Genomic DNA, 16,945 nt, shown 5'->3' with positions numbered 1-16,945 from the left:
TTCCTCCGTCTGTTAAATGGGGATCGTTGTGGGCTTGTGAAGATGCGATGCGCTTACACGTGTACAGAGCTCAGGACAGCCCAGCGCGGTGGGTTCCGTGACTGTTGCCCCGGGCACGTAGCAGGAGTTCAGTAAAGCTCCGTAGCTGAGCCGTAGAATGAGGGGCTCACCCGAAGGCGGGGCTCCCTGGTGATGAAGCCCTTCTCCGCCGGCACCTCCCCAGCTTCCGGACACCCCCCACCCCCGTGTTCTTTTCCCAGGTGCAAGTGCAACGGGCACGCCAGCGAGTGTGGCCCCAACGAGGAGGGCCGGCTGGTCTGCCGATGCCAGCACAACACTGTGGGCACGGACTGCGAGCGCTGCCTGCCCTTCTTCCAGGACCGCCCGTGGGCCCGGGGCACAGCCGAGGCGGCCAGCGAGTGTCTGCGTGAGTGTCCTGGGACTTCGGTGGCCGGAGGCCGGGGGTGCAGGCCAGGAGACAAACTCCCCATCCCTGGCAGCGGGGCTGCTCCTGGGGGGCCTGGCCGCAGCTTTGGGGGCTCTAAACCCTGTGCAGGTATGAGAAGGAGCTTAGCGGGGGCTGGAGGGGGCAGCGTCCTCACCCGCCCAGGCAGCCCCTCAGACCCAGTCTCCCCAGGTGGAGGCATGCGTGGTAGGAGAGCTGAGAAGGACCCCCAACTTGTTCCTTTGTGTCAACTGCTCCAACCACAGCTGCCGATCAAAGCCGGGCCACCCCAGGTCCTGGGGGTGCTGACCTGCCCACCCAGCCTCTCCTGCAGGCCCCCAGGCAGCCCTTCGCTGCCCCGGCCCCCATGCGACGTGGCTGGCACTGCCTAACCTCACAGACACGCTGGAGAGGATGTTGCCATCATACTTTTTCCAGGGATGGGGGCCGCGCATGGGGTGGGGGGCTCCTCCCAGCCTGGCGTGCCCCTCCAGCTTCCCTCTGTCCACAAGCCCTGCCCTCCGACAGTCATCTGGCTTCCTCCGGGCTCCCATGTGTGGCTGGTCGTCGCTGGGCACCAGACTCCACCTGGCTCTGCTGCTGGCAGGAGGCATGTCTTCATGTGCAGGCGCTCCTGACGGCTCAGCCTCTGGACCCACTGTGCTCCTGGGCTGCTGGCATGTAGAGCTGGGGTGGGGAGAGGACGGCTTGTTCCATGGAACAGGATGCTGTCTGCAGGAGCTTCCCGGGGCCACTGTGGCCCTAATGAGTTCCTGCTGCCCTTGCTGGCCTGCCTCCACCAGGAAGTCCTCTCAGGGTCAAGGAAGCTGGCTGGCTCACCCGTTCTGAGTCTGGGGCTCTCTCCATGGTGGGGACACAAAAGGCCAGATTGCTTCTCCCGTCAGGTCCTCACCCCTGAGGTCACATCTCCGTCCTCCCAGCCTGGAACCTGCGTTTCGTGCCTGACCCCTCGCGCTCCCCAGTCCAGGCAGCCCCTGAGCCGCATTCACATCCCCCCAACCCATCTGACTGTGTCCTTCTACACGGTCGACACTGTGTTCCGGCTGGTCACCCCTCCTCTGAGCATCTGAAGCCCCCACCTCCCTGCTCTCCCAGCCCCCATACCCCGCCTGCCGCCCAGCTGAAGGCACTTCACATCTGAAGTGCAGATGCAATCATATTCATCCACGGAGCCCCTTGCTCCAGGGTGAAGTCCACTGACCGCGGCTGGCTGCCCAGCCTCCCTGAACCAAGCCCTGGCTGACCCCTTGACCTCATAACTGCCCCTGCGCCCCTCCCTGTCCCGTCACAGTGCACAACGTCCCCACCCTCTGCCCTGCCCATCACATGACATGCCACCCTCCCACACCACACTGGGTGAACCTTGCTTCTCTGCCTGTGCCACAACTATCCTCTCCCCTCCTGCCTGGGACTCTCCCTTCCCTCTCCTCCCCTCCTTTGCCTGGACACTTCCTTCCTGCTCACCCTTCAGGTCCCACTTAGCTGTGACTTCCTCCAGGAAGGCAGCTGTAGGGCCCTCCTTTCACCTCCCGGAGCCTCCCTGCCTCTCCCATCACAGCCCTTCACCTGCAGGATATCCACCTGCTTGCTGCATCTGACCTTGTGTGCGGGCACTGGTCCACACCATGCTGGGCTCACCACGGGAGCCAAGACGGAGCCGATCTTTGGTACATACTTTTTTTTTTTTAACATGAATGTATTTTGTTTTTTTATTTAGTTTTGGCGGCATTGGGTCTTCGTTGCTGCGCGAGGGCTTCTCATTGCTGTGGCTTCTCTTGTTGTGGAGCACGGGCTGTAGGTGTGCAGGCTTCAGTAGTTGTGGCACGTGGGCTCAGCAATTGTGGCTCGTGAGCTCTAGAGCGCAGGTTCAGTAGTTGTGGCGCACGGGCTTAGTTGCTCCGCTGCATATGGGATCTTCCCGGACCAGGGCTCGAATCCATGTCCCCTGCATTGGCAGGCGGATTCTTAACCACTGTGCCACCAGGGAAGTCCCTTTGGTACATACTTTTTAAAAACGTAGGAAAAGTAAGCTGGGATGAAGTGAGAGAGTGACATGGACATATACACACTACCAAATGTAAAATAGCTAGTGGGAAGCAGCCGCATAGCACAGGGAGATCAGCTCGGAGCTTTGTGACCGCCTGGAGGGGTGGGATAGGGAGGGTGGGAGGGAGGGAGACGCAAGAGGGAAGAGATATGGGAACACATGTATATGCATAACTGATTCACTTTGTTATAAAGCAGAAACTAACACACCATTGTAAAGCAATTATACTCCAGTAAAGATGTTGTTTAAAAAACGTATTTATGAGTGAATGAAAGGTGACCTGTATTTTCCATGCTTCTGAGTGACTGCATGGTCACTGGGGATCAGATTCACATACTCTTATGGCTCAGAGGATCCACAGGAGATCTTGGAGGGAGCCACGCTGCCACTCGAGAAGGTAGCCAGCCTGTGATCCATGACCAGGTGACTGTACGTCCTGGCTTGCCTGGGAGGGTCCTGTGTGGGGGTATATTTATTAGTGGTGCCCCTTTGTTCTCGAGAGTGTCCTGTTTTGGAAGATCAGTTGACTGGTCTCCAGATCCTTGATCAAGCCAGGCCTGAACTCCATCCTTGCCCTTCCTCCAGCTGCCTGCTCACTCACCACAAGGAAGCTGATTGGCCCATACTCCCCTCCTGCCATGTGCTGCGGCCTCTCTCACACACCCTCCCCCGCCTCCTGCCCACAGCTTGCAACTGCAGCGGCCGCTCTGAGGAGTGCATGTTTGACCGGGAGCTCTTCCGCAGCTCGGGCCATGGTGGGCGTTGCCTCCGCTGCCGTGACCACACAGCCGGGCCACACTGTGAGCGCTGCCGGGAGAACTTCTATCGCTGGAAGCCACAGATGCCATGCCAGCCCTGTGACTGCCACCCAGCAGGTGAGTGGGCCGCACTGCCCCGGCCCCCACCCTCGCCCACCGCCACGGGCTCCTGCTGCCCTGTGCCCTTCCTCCCCAGGCTCCCTGCACCTCCAGTGCAATGACTCCGGCACCTGCATCTGCAAGCCCACGGTGACGGGCTGGAAGTGTGACCGCTGCCTGCCCGGGTTCCACTCGCTCAGTGAGGGCGGCTGCAGGTGAGGGCGGTGGGGACAGTGGGTGTAGATGACCCAGCAAGGGCGCACGGTGGCAGATTTGGACTGAATGATGGGAAGCAGGAGGGAGAGTCCCAAGCCCCTCGGAAGGCAGAGTTGGCAGCAGGTGGTTCCCCGGGGGTGGAAGAGGAGGAAGGGATGAAGGCTGACCCCCTGGGGTTCTGCTTCAGGCACCTGGGCGAAGGGAGGCCATTCATGGCAAGGGGAGCACAGGGTGGGGAGAGGCTGAGTCTGCAGTGCTCGTGGGGCATCCAGGGGGACAGAGATGGGCAGGGGCTACTGGGGTCTGGACCTCAGAGGAGGGTCTAACGCTTTACTGTCACTTGATTGAGAAAATACACAATGACCAAAACAAATAAAGCCCTTATAAATTCAGAAGTACTATTAAATATCTTGGCATTGCACCAGTCTCCTTGTATATTTGAAAGGCCGTGGAAATGCCGTTGGGGAGGTTTGGGGAGTCTCAGATCTCTCTCAAAATACTCAGTCGTTCAGGCATAAAACTGGCCATTAGGTGGGGACCTGGATGCTTCTCCAGGGTCTCTGTGGCCTCTGGGCCTCTGTACATGCCACTTCTCCTACCCTGGAGCATTCTCTTCTCCCTCAACACCCTGCCTCTCCCCAGCCTGTGTCTGAACAAAGTCCTACTCATTCTTTAATTTTCAGTCAAGGTACAACTCCCCACCTTGTTCCCACTCCAGACACCTCATTGGTGCTGCCACAGCCTCTTCTTGTACCTTGTCTCCCATAGCTTGTATCAAAGTACAGCATCTACCTGTTTGCCCGTCCATCCTCACTGGACTCTAGGCTCTGTGAGGACAGGGACCGTGTCTTACCAGATGGGGGATGGATGGGTGGATGGGTAGATGGATGGGTGGGTGGATGGAAAATGCATGGATGGGTAAGTGAATAGGTGTGTGGGTGGGATGGATAGAAGGATGGAAGGATGAATAAATGGATCAGTGGTTGGAAGCATGCACAGATGGATGAATGCGTGGATGGATAAGCAGGTGGGTAGGCAGATGGATCACTGTTCAGGTGAGTGGGTGGGTCACTTCCTTCACTCAGTGGGAACAGTAGAGCCAGGGGGCAGGCTCTTGGGTCAGCCTGCCTCCTGTTCCTCTTGGGCGTGGGGAAGGATAGAGAGATTCCTTCCAAGGAGGGTGGGGTATTCCCACGCTGGAGTTGCTCGTTGGACGCTTTCCTCTTGTCCTCTCTCTTTGGCAGACCCTGTACCTGCAATCCCGCTGGCAGCCTGGGCACCTGTGATCCCCGCAGTGGCCGCTGTCCCTGCAAAGAGAATGTGGAAGGCAACCTGTGTGACAGGTGGGTGAACCGATCCAGTAATAAGCCTGCTGGAAGTGACCTCAGTGGTGGTGGGAGGAGCAGGGGCCATCATCCTCCCAGACTTGGGCAACCCCACCACCTGGCACCCTTCCTGGAGCACCATGGATCTGACACCCAGGAAGTTATCTAAAGACTACAATACCATTTATACTTTGACCCACCACCACTGAGAGTTCATAAGCTGTGAAAATACATCTTTTTTCCCCTATCTCAGAATCCTGAAAAGAAAGAGCTAGAAAGGATAGGAGAGACCATTTAATCCAGGGAGAGCAGATACATGGTACTCGTACCACAACCCTCCCATCTCACACTCAGGGCAGACATCACTAGTAGAGCGCTACCACAACCCTCCCATCTCACACCCAGGGCAGACATCACCAATGGACCACAGCAGTTTACCATGAGCTCTACTGTAACCTCAGAATCCTTCTCTACGTCCTGCTCCAAGAAGCTCCCACCAGTTGAGCTGAGATTCAAGCTTGTTTGCCATCCTTGCCATCCTATCATGGTACAAGCGGAGCTTCTAAGGCTCGACGAGGCAGAAGGACTTTTCCCTGCCCTTCCTCCTTGATGTGTTTAGGGGGCCTCCTAGCCCCAGCAACAGGCTGGCAGACAAATGTGGGTTTACGTCCTTGGGCACATTCTGTCCCCTCTTCCTGGCTTCATCTCCAACCTCTGAAGCCTTTGCAGCCAGCGTGGGGTGTGCCAGGGCCTCTTTGATCCTCTGGCCATGGGAACCTGACACGGCAGTATATTGTGGACTCTACCCTTGCCGGACTACGTTGGGCCTCTACTGGTTCAGGAAGAAGCCCAGCCTTGACTCTCACCTTGTCCACGCAGGGCCTGTGGGTCCTGGGGTGGGAGGTGGACTCCCTGCTGGGTCTTCCTCCCCCAAGACCCCTCAAGCTGAAGAGACAGAGTGGAGTTGGGGGACTAGATCCCACTAGCTCTACTCCACTGCCTCGTACCTTGAGGAGGTCTGCCTCTGAGCCTCACTTTACCTGTTTGTGAGATGGGGGGGGCTGGTGAGATGTGTTCGTTGGAGCTGGCCCAGCTTTGGGGTAATTGGCATCTTCTTATGAATTGGATTCCTCCACCTGGGTCGGCCCGAATGGAGCCCTCGTGGTGCAAACCAGGAATATGTGTTTGTAAAAGGCCTCTGCAGGGCTCCTGGGAGAAGTGGCTGATTCTGGGACTGGGGCGGGGAAAACACAGGATGGACCCGAAGCATCTTGTAGAAAGCAGGGAAGTGCTTAAAAACAAAACCAGACAAAGACAAACCCAGAAAACCCCAAACCAGGATGGGGGCCCGTGTCAAACGGACATGAGCGCCAACCTGAAAGAGTTCCCAGAGCTGGAACAAAATAAATAACAACAATATCGGATTATAACCCAAAGTATAAAATAAACATCCACAAGTCCACACTGATATAAATAGATGAGTGAATAAATAAATACAGGGGGATGAAGGGACAACTCTTCCTGGCAGAAGAATTCCACATTAGAAATGGAGAAGGGATGAGGGAAATATTAAAGTACTGTTACAATATCAGAGTAACGATCGCTGTAGGCCAGAGCCGCTGATGAATGCTGACATTCGTGGGCAGAACTTGAGGGAGAAACAGGATATTTGCATGGCCCCCAAATATCTCCCTCAAAATATTTACTAATTACTGTGGTGCTTTCACCATAGGTTCTTTGATTACTGCCCCCCTCCCAGAGGTGGAGATTAATTCCCTTCCCCTTGCCCCTGGGCTAGATTTAGTGACTTTTTTTGACGGCTGGAATATGGCAGTTTTGCAGTGGAGAAACCTGGCAGGGACTTCCCTGGTGGTCCAGTGGTTAAGACTCCGCACTCCCAATGCAGGGGGCCCGGGTTCAATCCCTGGTCAGGGAACTAGATCCCACATGCCACAACTAAGAGTTCGCGTGCAGCAACTAAAAATCCCGCACGTGGCAACGAAGATCCTGTGTGCTGCAACTAAGACCTGGCGCAGTGAAATAAATATTAAAAAGAAAGAAAGAAAGAAAAGAAACCCGGCAGGCAGCACCTTAACTAAATGGTGAAGGTTAACTTCACCAGTGATGTCATACATGACCAGTGATGTCATACATTACCAGTGACATCACACAGGTATCGTTTACCCTGATATGATGTGAGAAGACGGGCACTTCGCCTCTATTTCTTCCCCAAACCCACAGCCCCAGTCTAATCTTGAAAAACACCAGACAAACCCAAATGGTGGACATTCTACAAAATATCTGACCAGTACTGTCAAAAGTGTCCAGGAAAGACCGAGAAGCTGTTACAGATGAGATTAAGGACACCGTTAAATGCAATGCCATGTCCTGGATGGGATCCTGGAGCAGAAAACAGACGTTTGTGGAAAAGGGGGAGAAATCCTAATAAAATCTGGGGTTTAGGAAATAACGTTAATCAGTGTTAACTTCTTGGCTTTAATAAACGTACCCTGGTAATGGCAGATGTTAACATTAGGAAAAGCTGGGTGAAGAGGCCATGGGAACTTGTGTCTACAATCTTTGCAACTCTTCTGTAAATCTGAAATTAAAACAACTTTCCCCGGTGATTCTGGGCTCCGGTTAGTCTAGCTGGGATCCCCCGAATGTAGCCAATTCATCTGGCCCCCGTGGGCATGTCCGCCTCCATTGCAGATGTCGCCCGGGCACATTTAGCCTGCAGTCCCACAGCCCAGCCGGCTGCAGCAGCTGCTTCTGCTACGGCCACTCCAGAGCATGTGCGGCCGCTGCGCACTTCCGGGAGCACCACATCCTCTCCGACTTCCGCCGGGGTAAGAAGTGCCCGCCCTGCAGCCACCTCCGAGCGCAGCTGGGACGGGCGGTGCTGGGTCCTGCTCTGGGGAGATCCTGCGATGGTGGTATGGGTGGGTGTGGAAAGGAGGGGGCAGCCTCGGGCCCCAGCCCGGGCGTCTCCCGCAGGCCCACACACCGGCCGTGCGCCTCGGGGTCCTTCAGTATCCCCAGCACCTACCTGCATCCCTCGGCTCCCTCCTGGCCGCTGCCGTCTTCCTCAGCCTCCAGCAGGGGTGGGGGGTGGGCACCTGGCAGCCTTTGGAGCCTGTGGGGGAATTTGCAGTTGCTCCTTGGCACCCTAGTGCTGGGGATCCGGGCTCAATCCCCTGGTCTCCATTTACTGAGCACCTGCTATATGCTAGGCACCATGCTGAGCTCGTTATGTCCATGGAACCTCCTGGATTCCCTGGCAGGTAGATATTCTCATCCCCATTTTACAGATAAGGCACCTGAGGCCCAGAAAAGGAAGGTCACGTAACTTTGTTGTTAGCACCTTGGGTTCATCAGCTCCCGAGTTTTGCTCTTCACTGCTGTGCAGGTCTTCTCTCTAGGTCCAGGGGTGCTGTGGGGACCTGGGTCCCCAGCTCCAGGTGGATCTTTGGGGCAGGAAAGCAGTGGAGCTCTGAACTCTGCATTAAATCATGGCCTGCGTGGGTCCCTGCCATGCCCACTGAGTCTCCCCACCCCCGCATCTCCCCCAGGGAGCTAGAACCTCAGGGCTGGCTTTGGGGCGCCCCAGATGCAGGGGGAGCAGTGCGCCCTCTGCTGGACACCACGCAGAAAGCAGGACGGAGCGGGGCTTGGAATGGGGACCGCCTTGTGGTCACTTGGGCTGTAGTCCAGGATGTCAGCGTCAGAAGGGACTCATTTTATAGATCCTAGAATAACATCACGATCCTCCTCACTTGGAGCCAAGCCCTGGGTTTGGCCCTTCAGTCTCAGCATCTCACGTGATCTCACTAACACCCTCGGCCAGTGGTTCTCAAACGTTTTGATCTCTGGATCCCTTCATGCTCTTGAAAATGAGAGAGAACCTCAGAGTCCTTTTCTTTATGTGGGTTGTTTATACGGATATTTTCTGTATTAGAAATTAAAACAGTAGTTTTTAAATATCTGTGTATTAATTCATTTACGGATGACCGTAGTAAACTTATAACAAAATATAACTTCTGCCTGCGAAAAATAACGCTCTTTTTAAAAGACAAAAAACTTTGAGAAGAGTGCTACCCGTTTTACATTTTTGCACATCTCTTTAAGGTCTGGCTTAATAGAAGTCAGCTGATTGTTACCACGGCTTCTGCCATTTAGTCTGTTGTGATATCACACATCCTGTAGCTTCTGGAAAATTCTCACTGTAAGAAAGAGAATGAAAAACGCAAATAACATTTTAATGTTATTTAGAAGATAGTTTGACGCCATGGACCCCCTGAAAGAGCCTTAGGGATCTCCCAGGATATTCAAACCAACTTGAGAACTGCTACCGGGACCACAGTACCTCATTGCCTCCATTTTGCAGATGAGGCACTAACCGGCTTCAGAGAGGTTAAGTAACTTGCCTAGGGTCACACAGCCAGCAAAGGGGCAGAGCCTAGTCTAGCACGGAGGAGCCCCGGACTTCCCCTTTCTGACCTCTTTCTGTTTCTTCATCCCTCCCTCCCCACCCCTTGGGTGCCCCAGGTGTTGGGCCTCCACCATATTCTCCAGCTGCCCCCCTGGAGAGCACCCTCTGGAGGTCACTTGCTCTGTGCCCGACTGTGCCTGGTGTACTGCCATCACCAGAGGGAGGGTGGACTGAACTGGGACTGGGTTCCCACCCTGACCTGGCTACTTCCTAACCAGATGGCCTCCCTGGGTGCAGTGGGGCTCGTGGCACGCATACCTGGAAGGACGGGGTGGTGAGGTCACGGGCGAGGAAATTCTCTGAAGACCTGAAGACAAGGTCTAGTCCAGTCTTGTTAGAGACTGCCCACAGTGGGGTCTCCGGGCTGTCCTCATGTCATCATGTGCTCAAAGCCCAGCGAAGGGGACTTCCCTGGTGGTCCACTGGTTAAGACTCCATGCTCCCAATGCAGGGGGCCCAGGTTCGATCCCTAGTCAGGGAACTAGATCCTGCATGCTGCAACTCAGAGCCTACATGCTGCAACTAAAGATCCAGTGCGCCACAGTTAAGACCCAGTGCAGCCAAATAAATATATTTTAAAAAAGAAAAAAGCCCACTGAAGGGGCAGGGCAGGCCCAGAGGTCTGACTGTGCCCCAACAGAGCCGGGTCTCTGAGCCTCCCAGCTCCTCCTGGAGCCACCTCCCACCCCAAGACCCCCATCCTGATCTGGAATGGGGTTCCGAGCTGCCTGGCTCTGGGCACGGAGCGTTTGCTAGCACCAGCTGGCTCTCATCCCCCCCGGCCTGTCTCTAGAACAGTCTCTCCCCTCCCTGGGTCCTGGTGTTTCAGGCTGCACTCAGGCCTCTGGGGGTCGTCCTTGGGACCCGGGAAAGGGTGTGAAGTGGGAGGGGGCAGAGGCCACCCTCCAGGGCCTCACTTCATAGGGGCTCTGTGTGTGTGTTTGCTGTCCAGGAGCCGAGGGCTGGCGGACCAGAAGCATGGAGGGCCCAGAACATCCTGCACAGTGGAGCCCGAGAGGGCTTCTCCTGGACCCAGAGGGCAAGGAGGAGCTCACAGCACCAGGTACCTGCCTCCACAGGCAGGGGCAGGGCTGCCCGCGTCCATTTCCTGTGGCTGCTGTCGCAGATCACCACCAACTTAGTGGCTAAAAGCAACGCAGATGTATTCTCTTAGAGTTCTAGAGGTCGGGAGTTGAAAACGGGTCTTTCTGGGCTGAAGTCAAGATGTCGGCTGGGCTGGGCTCCTTCTGGGGGAGGCTCCGGGGGAGAATCCTTCCCTGGCTGTTTCCAGCTTCTCGAGGCGGCCTGCATCCCTCTGCTCGTGGCCCCTTCCTCCTCCTCCAAAGCCGGTCAGATCTTTCTCACGTTGCATCTTCCTGACACCGCCTCTTTTGCCTTCCTCTCCCATCTCTGAAGGCCCCTTGTGATTACGTTGGGCCCCGCTGGATAATCTAAAATAATCTCTCTACTTGAGGTCCGGCTGATTAACAACCTTAACTGCTCCAGCCGCGCAGCATAACATATTCACAGATTTCGGGGATCAGGACCTGGACACTTTGGGGGGCCATTTTCCTCTGACCACGTGCCCCGCAGCCTCTGCTTCCTCATCACAGCCTTGCCACCCAGGGCTCCCTCAGGCCACTGTCGCACCCCAGACAGTCCCTGCGCGTTTCCCATCAGCGTCTCATCCCGCCAGGCCACCGCACCCCCATGCCCGGGACCATGGTATTCCTGTAGAAGCAAGAAGTTCTAGATTATTCTGAACCACTCCCCACCAACTGGGCAGCTTTGGTCTCCTGGAAACTGTATCAGACCAGGAGCCTGGAGCCCATTCTTAGCTCCACTGTGGCCAGATATGGGGTCCACTGGCTCCCTTCACCCAGTCCTGCCCGTTCCCTCTCTCTGCGAGAGGGGCTAGAGAGGGGCACTCAGAAGTCTGAGGATGCAGCACCCATGTGCCCTGCAGCCAGGAAACAAAGACCATGGGGTCCTCGGGTCCCCTCCTGGGGCAGGTGTTCCAAGTTCAGAAGCCCGAGAGCAGAAAACACGCTCTGTTCCCTCGTTGCTTTGTCAACGGATTTAAGAAGGAGTTATTCGCTCAAGTGTTTGCTGGGTTCTCTGCTGGGTGTGCTGGGCACACTGCAGTGGGCAGGGCAGGTGGTGGGCGAACTCAACCGTTTTGATTTCACTTCTTTTTACGCACACATTCAACAAACACTCTCGTGAGTACGGAAGGCCTGAAGGGAGGAAGGATGGGGTGTCTCTTGGTCCCTTTCCTTCTGTGTCATGATCTTCTGCCGAAGCACTTGGCTAATACAGAGAAATGACCAAGTAAGACGGGCTATGACAGGGCCCCTCGGTCCTTTATGCGTCTGCCTTCTTCCCGCTGGAAGCAAGTTCCGATTCCCATGGGAAGTGTGGCCCTTGGGGGCTGTCAGTGCCCCTGCTTAGTCACACGTGTAGCACGCTTGCCTGGTACTCGCTCTGAGCCTCACTAAATGCCGTGGATGCGGCTCCCCAGGGATTCTGAGCTCACGGGGTTGGGCGCCATGAGCGCCGTGTGCACGGGCAGGCCTTGCGTACTGTGAGTTTCTCCTCTGCTCCTGTACAGACTCCCTTGTCCCACGACACTACACTTACAAAACCCAAGTTCCAAAATAAAAGTCTTAAGAGTGTCAAGATAGGGACAGCAGAGCGTTAAGCCAGGCGTGGGGCCCCAGGTAACTGCCAGGGTCACATGCCCAGGAAGCCAGCCCTGTCTGCGGAGGTATGAATGGGCCACCCTCAGCGTCTTCTGTGCAGGGACCCTTTGATTTTGTAGTTTTATCTTTCGAAGGTTTAATTGGCAATAAAATCATTGTAGACATTTAAAATCCAGCTAATTAATTGAAGACCGTCAAAGCTGCCCTGTCTTGTCTTTAGAGAAGTTCCTGGGAGACCAGCGGTTCAGCTATGGGCAGCCCCTCACACTGACATTCCGGGCCCCCCCCAGGGGCTCCCCCATCCCTGCGAGGCTGAGGCTGGAAGGGGCGGGTCTGACCTTGACTCTGCGGCACTCCAGCTCGCCCAGCCCCCTGGACACCAGGCAGCCAGGGGAGGTACAGCTCAAGTTCCTGTAAGTGTCCCGCTCTGTCCTGAGAGATGGGGTCGAGCAGTCGGGGTGGTCCCTGAGGTCCAGGCGCACCTGGTTCCCTGGGGTCTGGGGGCTCCCACCCTCCCCACTCCTGCTGGAGGATTCCTGACACCACCTGCCCCGGGCCTCACGTCTGCTTTGACCCCGTCCCCCTGCCAGGTTGCAAGAGACCTCCGAGGACGTGGACCCTCCGCTGCCGCCCTTCCACGTCCAGCAGCTGCTCACCAATCTGACTGCTCTGCGCATCCAGGCCAGTGGCCACAGTGCCAGCCCTGCCGGTGAGTTAGGGACACCCCCAGCCCCCAAACCAGCTAGGCCCCCGGGCTCTTTCATGCATAGCCTTGCTGAGTCCTCACAGCAGGCGATCATCGTCCCCGCTCTACCACGAAGGAGTCTGAGGCTCAGAGAGGTTGGGACGCTTGCCCAAGTTCATGTAACCAGTAAGGGCAGCTGGAGGGGATGCTGAGCAGAAGCAGGGGCTGGACAGGTGAGGGGCCTGAGGATGGACAGCTCTAAGGGACAGGTGCTTGGCCACAAGGCAGCCAAGAGCCTGGCGTGGTCGCACCATGGCAGAGTCCCCCACTGCCAGGAGGCTGCACCCTAGAGGGCCCTAGGTTGGTGCTGGCCGCAGGGGCCAGGCCAGGGTTCCCAGGGTATCACTTCCCCCTGCTGGTGATCAGAGGTGTTGCACCTAGAGAAAGCCTGGTTTCTAAACCCTCTGAACCAGCCAGCGAAGTCATCACAACTTCAACCGGGACTTCTAGCACCTTCCATCCTGGTCACTGGGTGATTGCCCTGATGGTCCTCTGACTGTTCCTGGTTCCCCCCTTTTTCCTTAATGTACTTTCTCCTCTCCCCACCCCGTGCCTGTACGTGCCTAGACCAGGGATCCTCCATGCCCCTTTTTAGAACAGATCTTTCATATATAGCACCCCTTTTACTATCTGGAAATGAAATTCACAGATATTATAACCTAGACACAATTTTTAAAAAACAGTATAATATTCTAACTGTAGTACACAGAATAAATAAAAGGAAAGTAAATGATATTTTAAAATAACCGTATGAATTCCAGTCCCTGCTTCTAGGAGGGTGATTTGCTCCTTTTGGGAACCCCTGGCTTAGATGGCCAGCCTTTCCTGGGGCGCCTTTGAGTCCAAGGCTTGGGGGTTGTAACCCAGCCCCCTCCAGCCCCAGAGCTTCCTCCTCTTTGGGGCTGTGGTTTCATTGCCTTCACCCCCATCATCCTTGCCAGTACTCCCTGCTCCCCAGACCCCCCCTTGCAGGAATTTCATTTTTACTCTTTCCAGCAGCTTCCAGAACTTCCTTCTGTCACTCACTCAGCCATCAGTTAACAGATGTTTACAAAGCACCTACTTAGGCCAGGCCCGTGCTGGGGGTGAACTGGACACGCACGTGGACATATTGACACTCATCTCACCCCACCCCCCAAACCTCCTCTGCCCACTGATAACGTTCCGGGGTGTATCACTCCAGACCTTTCTGTGTGCATGTACTTACATTTGTATTTTTTTAATACAGAAATGTGATCCCACAGTATAGTGGTCTGCCACTCGCTTTTTTCAGCTAACGGTGCATCCTGGAGGTTGCTACTTGCCTTACACGTAGAAAAGGCTGGCTCTGCACGTCCACCGCATATCACTCCGTGGTAGAGACGCCCCATAAAGTCTTACCCACCCCCCTACTCATACGTATTGAAGTGGTTTCCAGCTTTTCACCATTGCCAACAGCGCTGCAGGGAACACCTTCGTATAAAGGTCTTTTATCCTCGTGCAAGTGTGTCTTTAGGACACATTCCTCAAAATGGAAACGTTAGGTCAAAGAGTGTACATTTTGACACATGCTATCAAATTTTGCTTCAGCAAGGCTGTACCAGTCTATATTCTGATGACAGGTGTCCACTGTCCTCCCCTATTTACCTGCTCTGGTTTTCCTCCAGTGTTTACAGAGCGTTTTTATATTTTGTCCCAAGTTGCTAGTTGTTTTCTGTGGGAAGGTTGGTCTGAGAGGAGCTACTCCCCTGTTACTAGGAGCAGGACCTCCTAATTTGTATTCCCACCGTCCCGTGCCTGAGTTCCCCACACCCACATCCTCCACTGTCACTGACTGTAACATACTCACCAATCTGAGGGTCGTGAATGGTAGCAGTCTTTATTTATTTTTTTTTTTGCGGTACGCAGGCCTCTCACCGTTGCGGCCTCTCCCGTTGCGGAGCACAGGCTCTGGACGCGCAGGCTCAGTGGTCGTGGCTCACGGGCCCAGCCGCTCCGCGGCATGTGGGATCTTCCCGGACCGGGGCACGAACCCGTGTCCCCTGCATCGGCAGGTGGACTCTCAACCACTGTGCCACCAGGGAAGCCCGATAGCAGTCTTTAAATGTACATATCTTTAATAACCAGTGAGAGTGAATGTCTTTCTGGAAAATTCCCAGCCATATCTATTTCTCCTTCTGAAAATTACCTATTTTTTCCTTTGCCCTTGGTCTGTTTTTTAAAAATTATAAGTGATCCATGGACTGCCTCTGTATACGTGGGCCAATAACCCTTTGCCTTTTACATATGTGAATAGGAAGGTTTGGGGGAGAAACATGTGCGTGGAACTCTCTACTTCTCTCTCTCCTCGATCTGCAGGCCCAGTATTCCTGACTGAGGTCCGGCTCACGTCGGCCCGGCGGGGACTCTCCCCGCCAGCCTCCTGGGTGGAGACTTGCTCGTGTCCCAGGGGCTACACGGGCCAGTTCTGTGAGTCCTGTGCTCTGGGATACAAGAGGGAGACACCACTGGGGGGTCCCTATGCCAGCTGTGTTCCCTGCACCTGTAACCAGCATGGCACCTGTGACCCCAACACAGGTGAGTCTCCCTGCATCCCCCCCACCCCTGCAAGGCCACCTGGGCACACAAAACAGCGAGATGAGTACTGACCTGCACGGGGTCAGCTATGAGCATGTAAGTGATCGCGAAAAACAATACCGATAAAATGGTAACCTCGAGTCCCTCCAAGTGCTAGACACCTTTTTATATGCTATGTCATTGAATCCTGCAAAAACCCCTGGCGGTGCCGGGACCATTCCTGTCCCATCTTACACATGAAGGACCTAAGGTGCAGGGAGGCTGCACGGCCAATAGGTGGCAGAGCTACTCCTCCCACAAGTTCAGGACCAGCTATTCATCCCCACTTGTAGCAGAGGAAACCTGGGGAAAGACCTCGCCCGCAGTCACTGGGCAGGAGATGCCCGACAGGGGCTGGACGCTGGTCCCTCACACAGGAGGTGGGAGGGTCAGCGCCCTGCTGCTCTCCTGGAGCTGCTGGGGTCTCTGAAAAGGGAATGCCTTTTCTCAGCTGACAAAGCACAGTAACCTGGGAATGAACGGGCCAGCCAAGATGGGCATGCACCGGCAACATGAGGGGTCTCCCCGCTTCTTGTGCCCACGGCAGGCATCACTAATCGAGCCAGATGAGACCTCATAGTCCTTCTATGCAGTGCTCCAGGAGAGTTGTCTCATGAGATGGGACTAGTTTGTCATCCCTCAGAGCCCCTCGCCTTGGCATGACTTCCAGCTCCATGTGGGCGAGTCCTCATCTGTAAAATGGGCGCAGCAGCCACTGCTGTCCACCCTGGATGGGAGGAGGAGTAGTGAGCATGTGGGTGCTGGGCCAAGAAAGCAGGGCAGGTGTGACAGCTCCCCCTGGATGCCACCCCTGCTCCGCTTGTCCGCCCTGCGTCCCCTCTCCTCCTGTTCACCTCAGTCCCTGCTGGGTGCTGCCGGGGGCCTCTGGGAAGTGCTGGTCTTGCTTATCCCCTTCTCGGCCAGGCTCCTCCCTTAGTCCCTGGCAGTGGCTCTGAGAAGACTCCAGATGCTGTGGGGCTGGAGAAAGGGGTTTGCAGAATCCCCTTCATTAGAAACCAGTGGGCAGAGACGGGGGTTCTGTTCTGTGAGACCAGGAAGCCTCTGGAAACCCATAGACCCCCTAGATGGGAGCCTCATGTCAAGGCCAGAATCCTGGATCTGTGTCACTGTCCCTGAAGTTAAGAGGACACGGAGGCTTCAATTAAAAAGATAAAGAGGACACAGAGGAAGAGGAAAAGGAAAACTGACGGCAAATGCTAGCTGTATCGTCAGCTGGTTCGGTTACAGGTTTTGGAATACAAAATAATAATGACGACAGTAATAATAATTGTGTGCAAGAGACTGTGCAGGGCACTTTGACTGCGTGGCCTCATTGAATCCTGATGAAAACCTTTTGAGGTCAGAGCCATTTATGCCCATTTTGCAGGTGAGGACGTTGAGGCACAGGGGTGCCCAGGTTCACACGGTCAGTAAGTGGTGGATGTGAACCTGGGGTGGACACTTCATCCCTGGGCTATGCTGCCTCCACCTTGGAAGTGT

General features: G+C 55.3%; 1 protein-coding gene across 1 annotated transcript in view; it reads left to right on the top strand.

Moving 5' to 3' along the window:
* The window catches only part of LAMC3 (laminin subunit gamma 3), a gene marked incomplete at both ends in the record, with an annotated part of 59,747 nt that overhangs the window by 20,882 nt on the left and 21,920 nt on the right, over window positions 1-16,945 (top strand). Inside the window, 9 exons of the mRNA XM_082657556.1 lie at window positions 261-427; window positions 3,200-3,388; window positions 3,468-3,585; window positions 4,831-4,929; window positions 7,624-7,760; window positions 10,356-10,466; window positions 12,326-12,518; window positions 12,696-12,814; window positions 15,188-15,406. Coding sequence (XP_082513682.1) covers window positions 261-427; window positions 3,200-3,388; window positions 3,468-3,585; window positions 4,831-4,929; window positions 7,624-7,760; window positions 10,356-10,466; window positions 12,326-12,518; window positions 12,696-12,814; window positions 15,188-15,406 — 1,352 coding nt within the window. The remainder of the gene's footprint in view (window positions 1-260; window positions 428-3,199; window positions 3,389-3,467; window positions 3,586-4,830; window positions 4,930-7,623; window positions 7,761-10,355; window positions 10,467-12,325; window positions 12,519-12,695; window positions 12,815-15,187; window positions 15,407-16,945) is intronic.

Source organism: Grampus griseus, assembly GCF_964374135.1.
Source record: "Grampus griseus genome assembly, chromosome: 6".
Lineage (NCBI taxonomy): Eukaryota > Metazoa > Chordata > Mammalia > Artiodactyla > Delphinidae > Grampus > Grampus griseus.
Note: the sequence above shows the minus strand (reverse complement) of the source record. Positions and strands in the feature narration are given on the sequence as shown.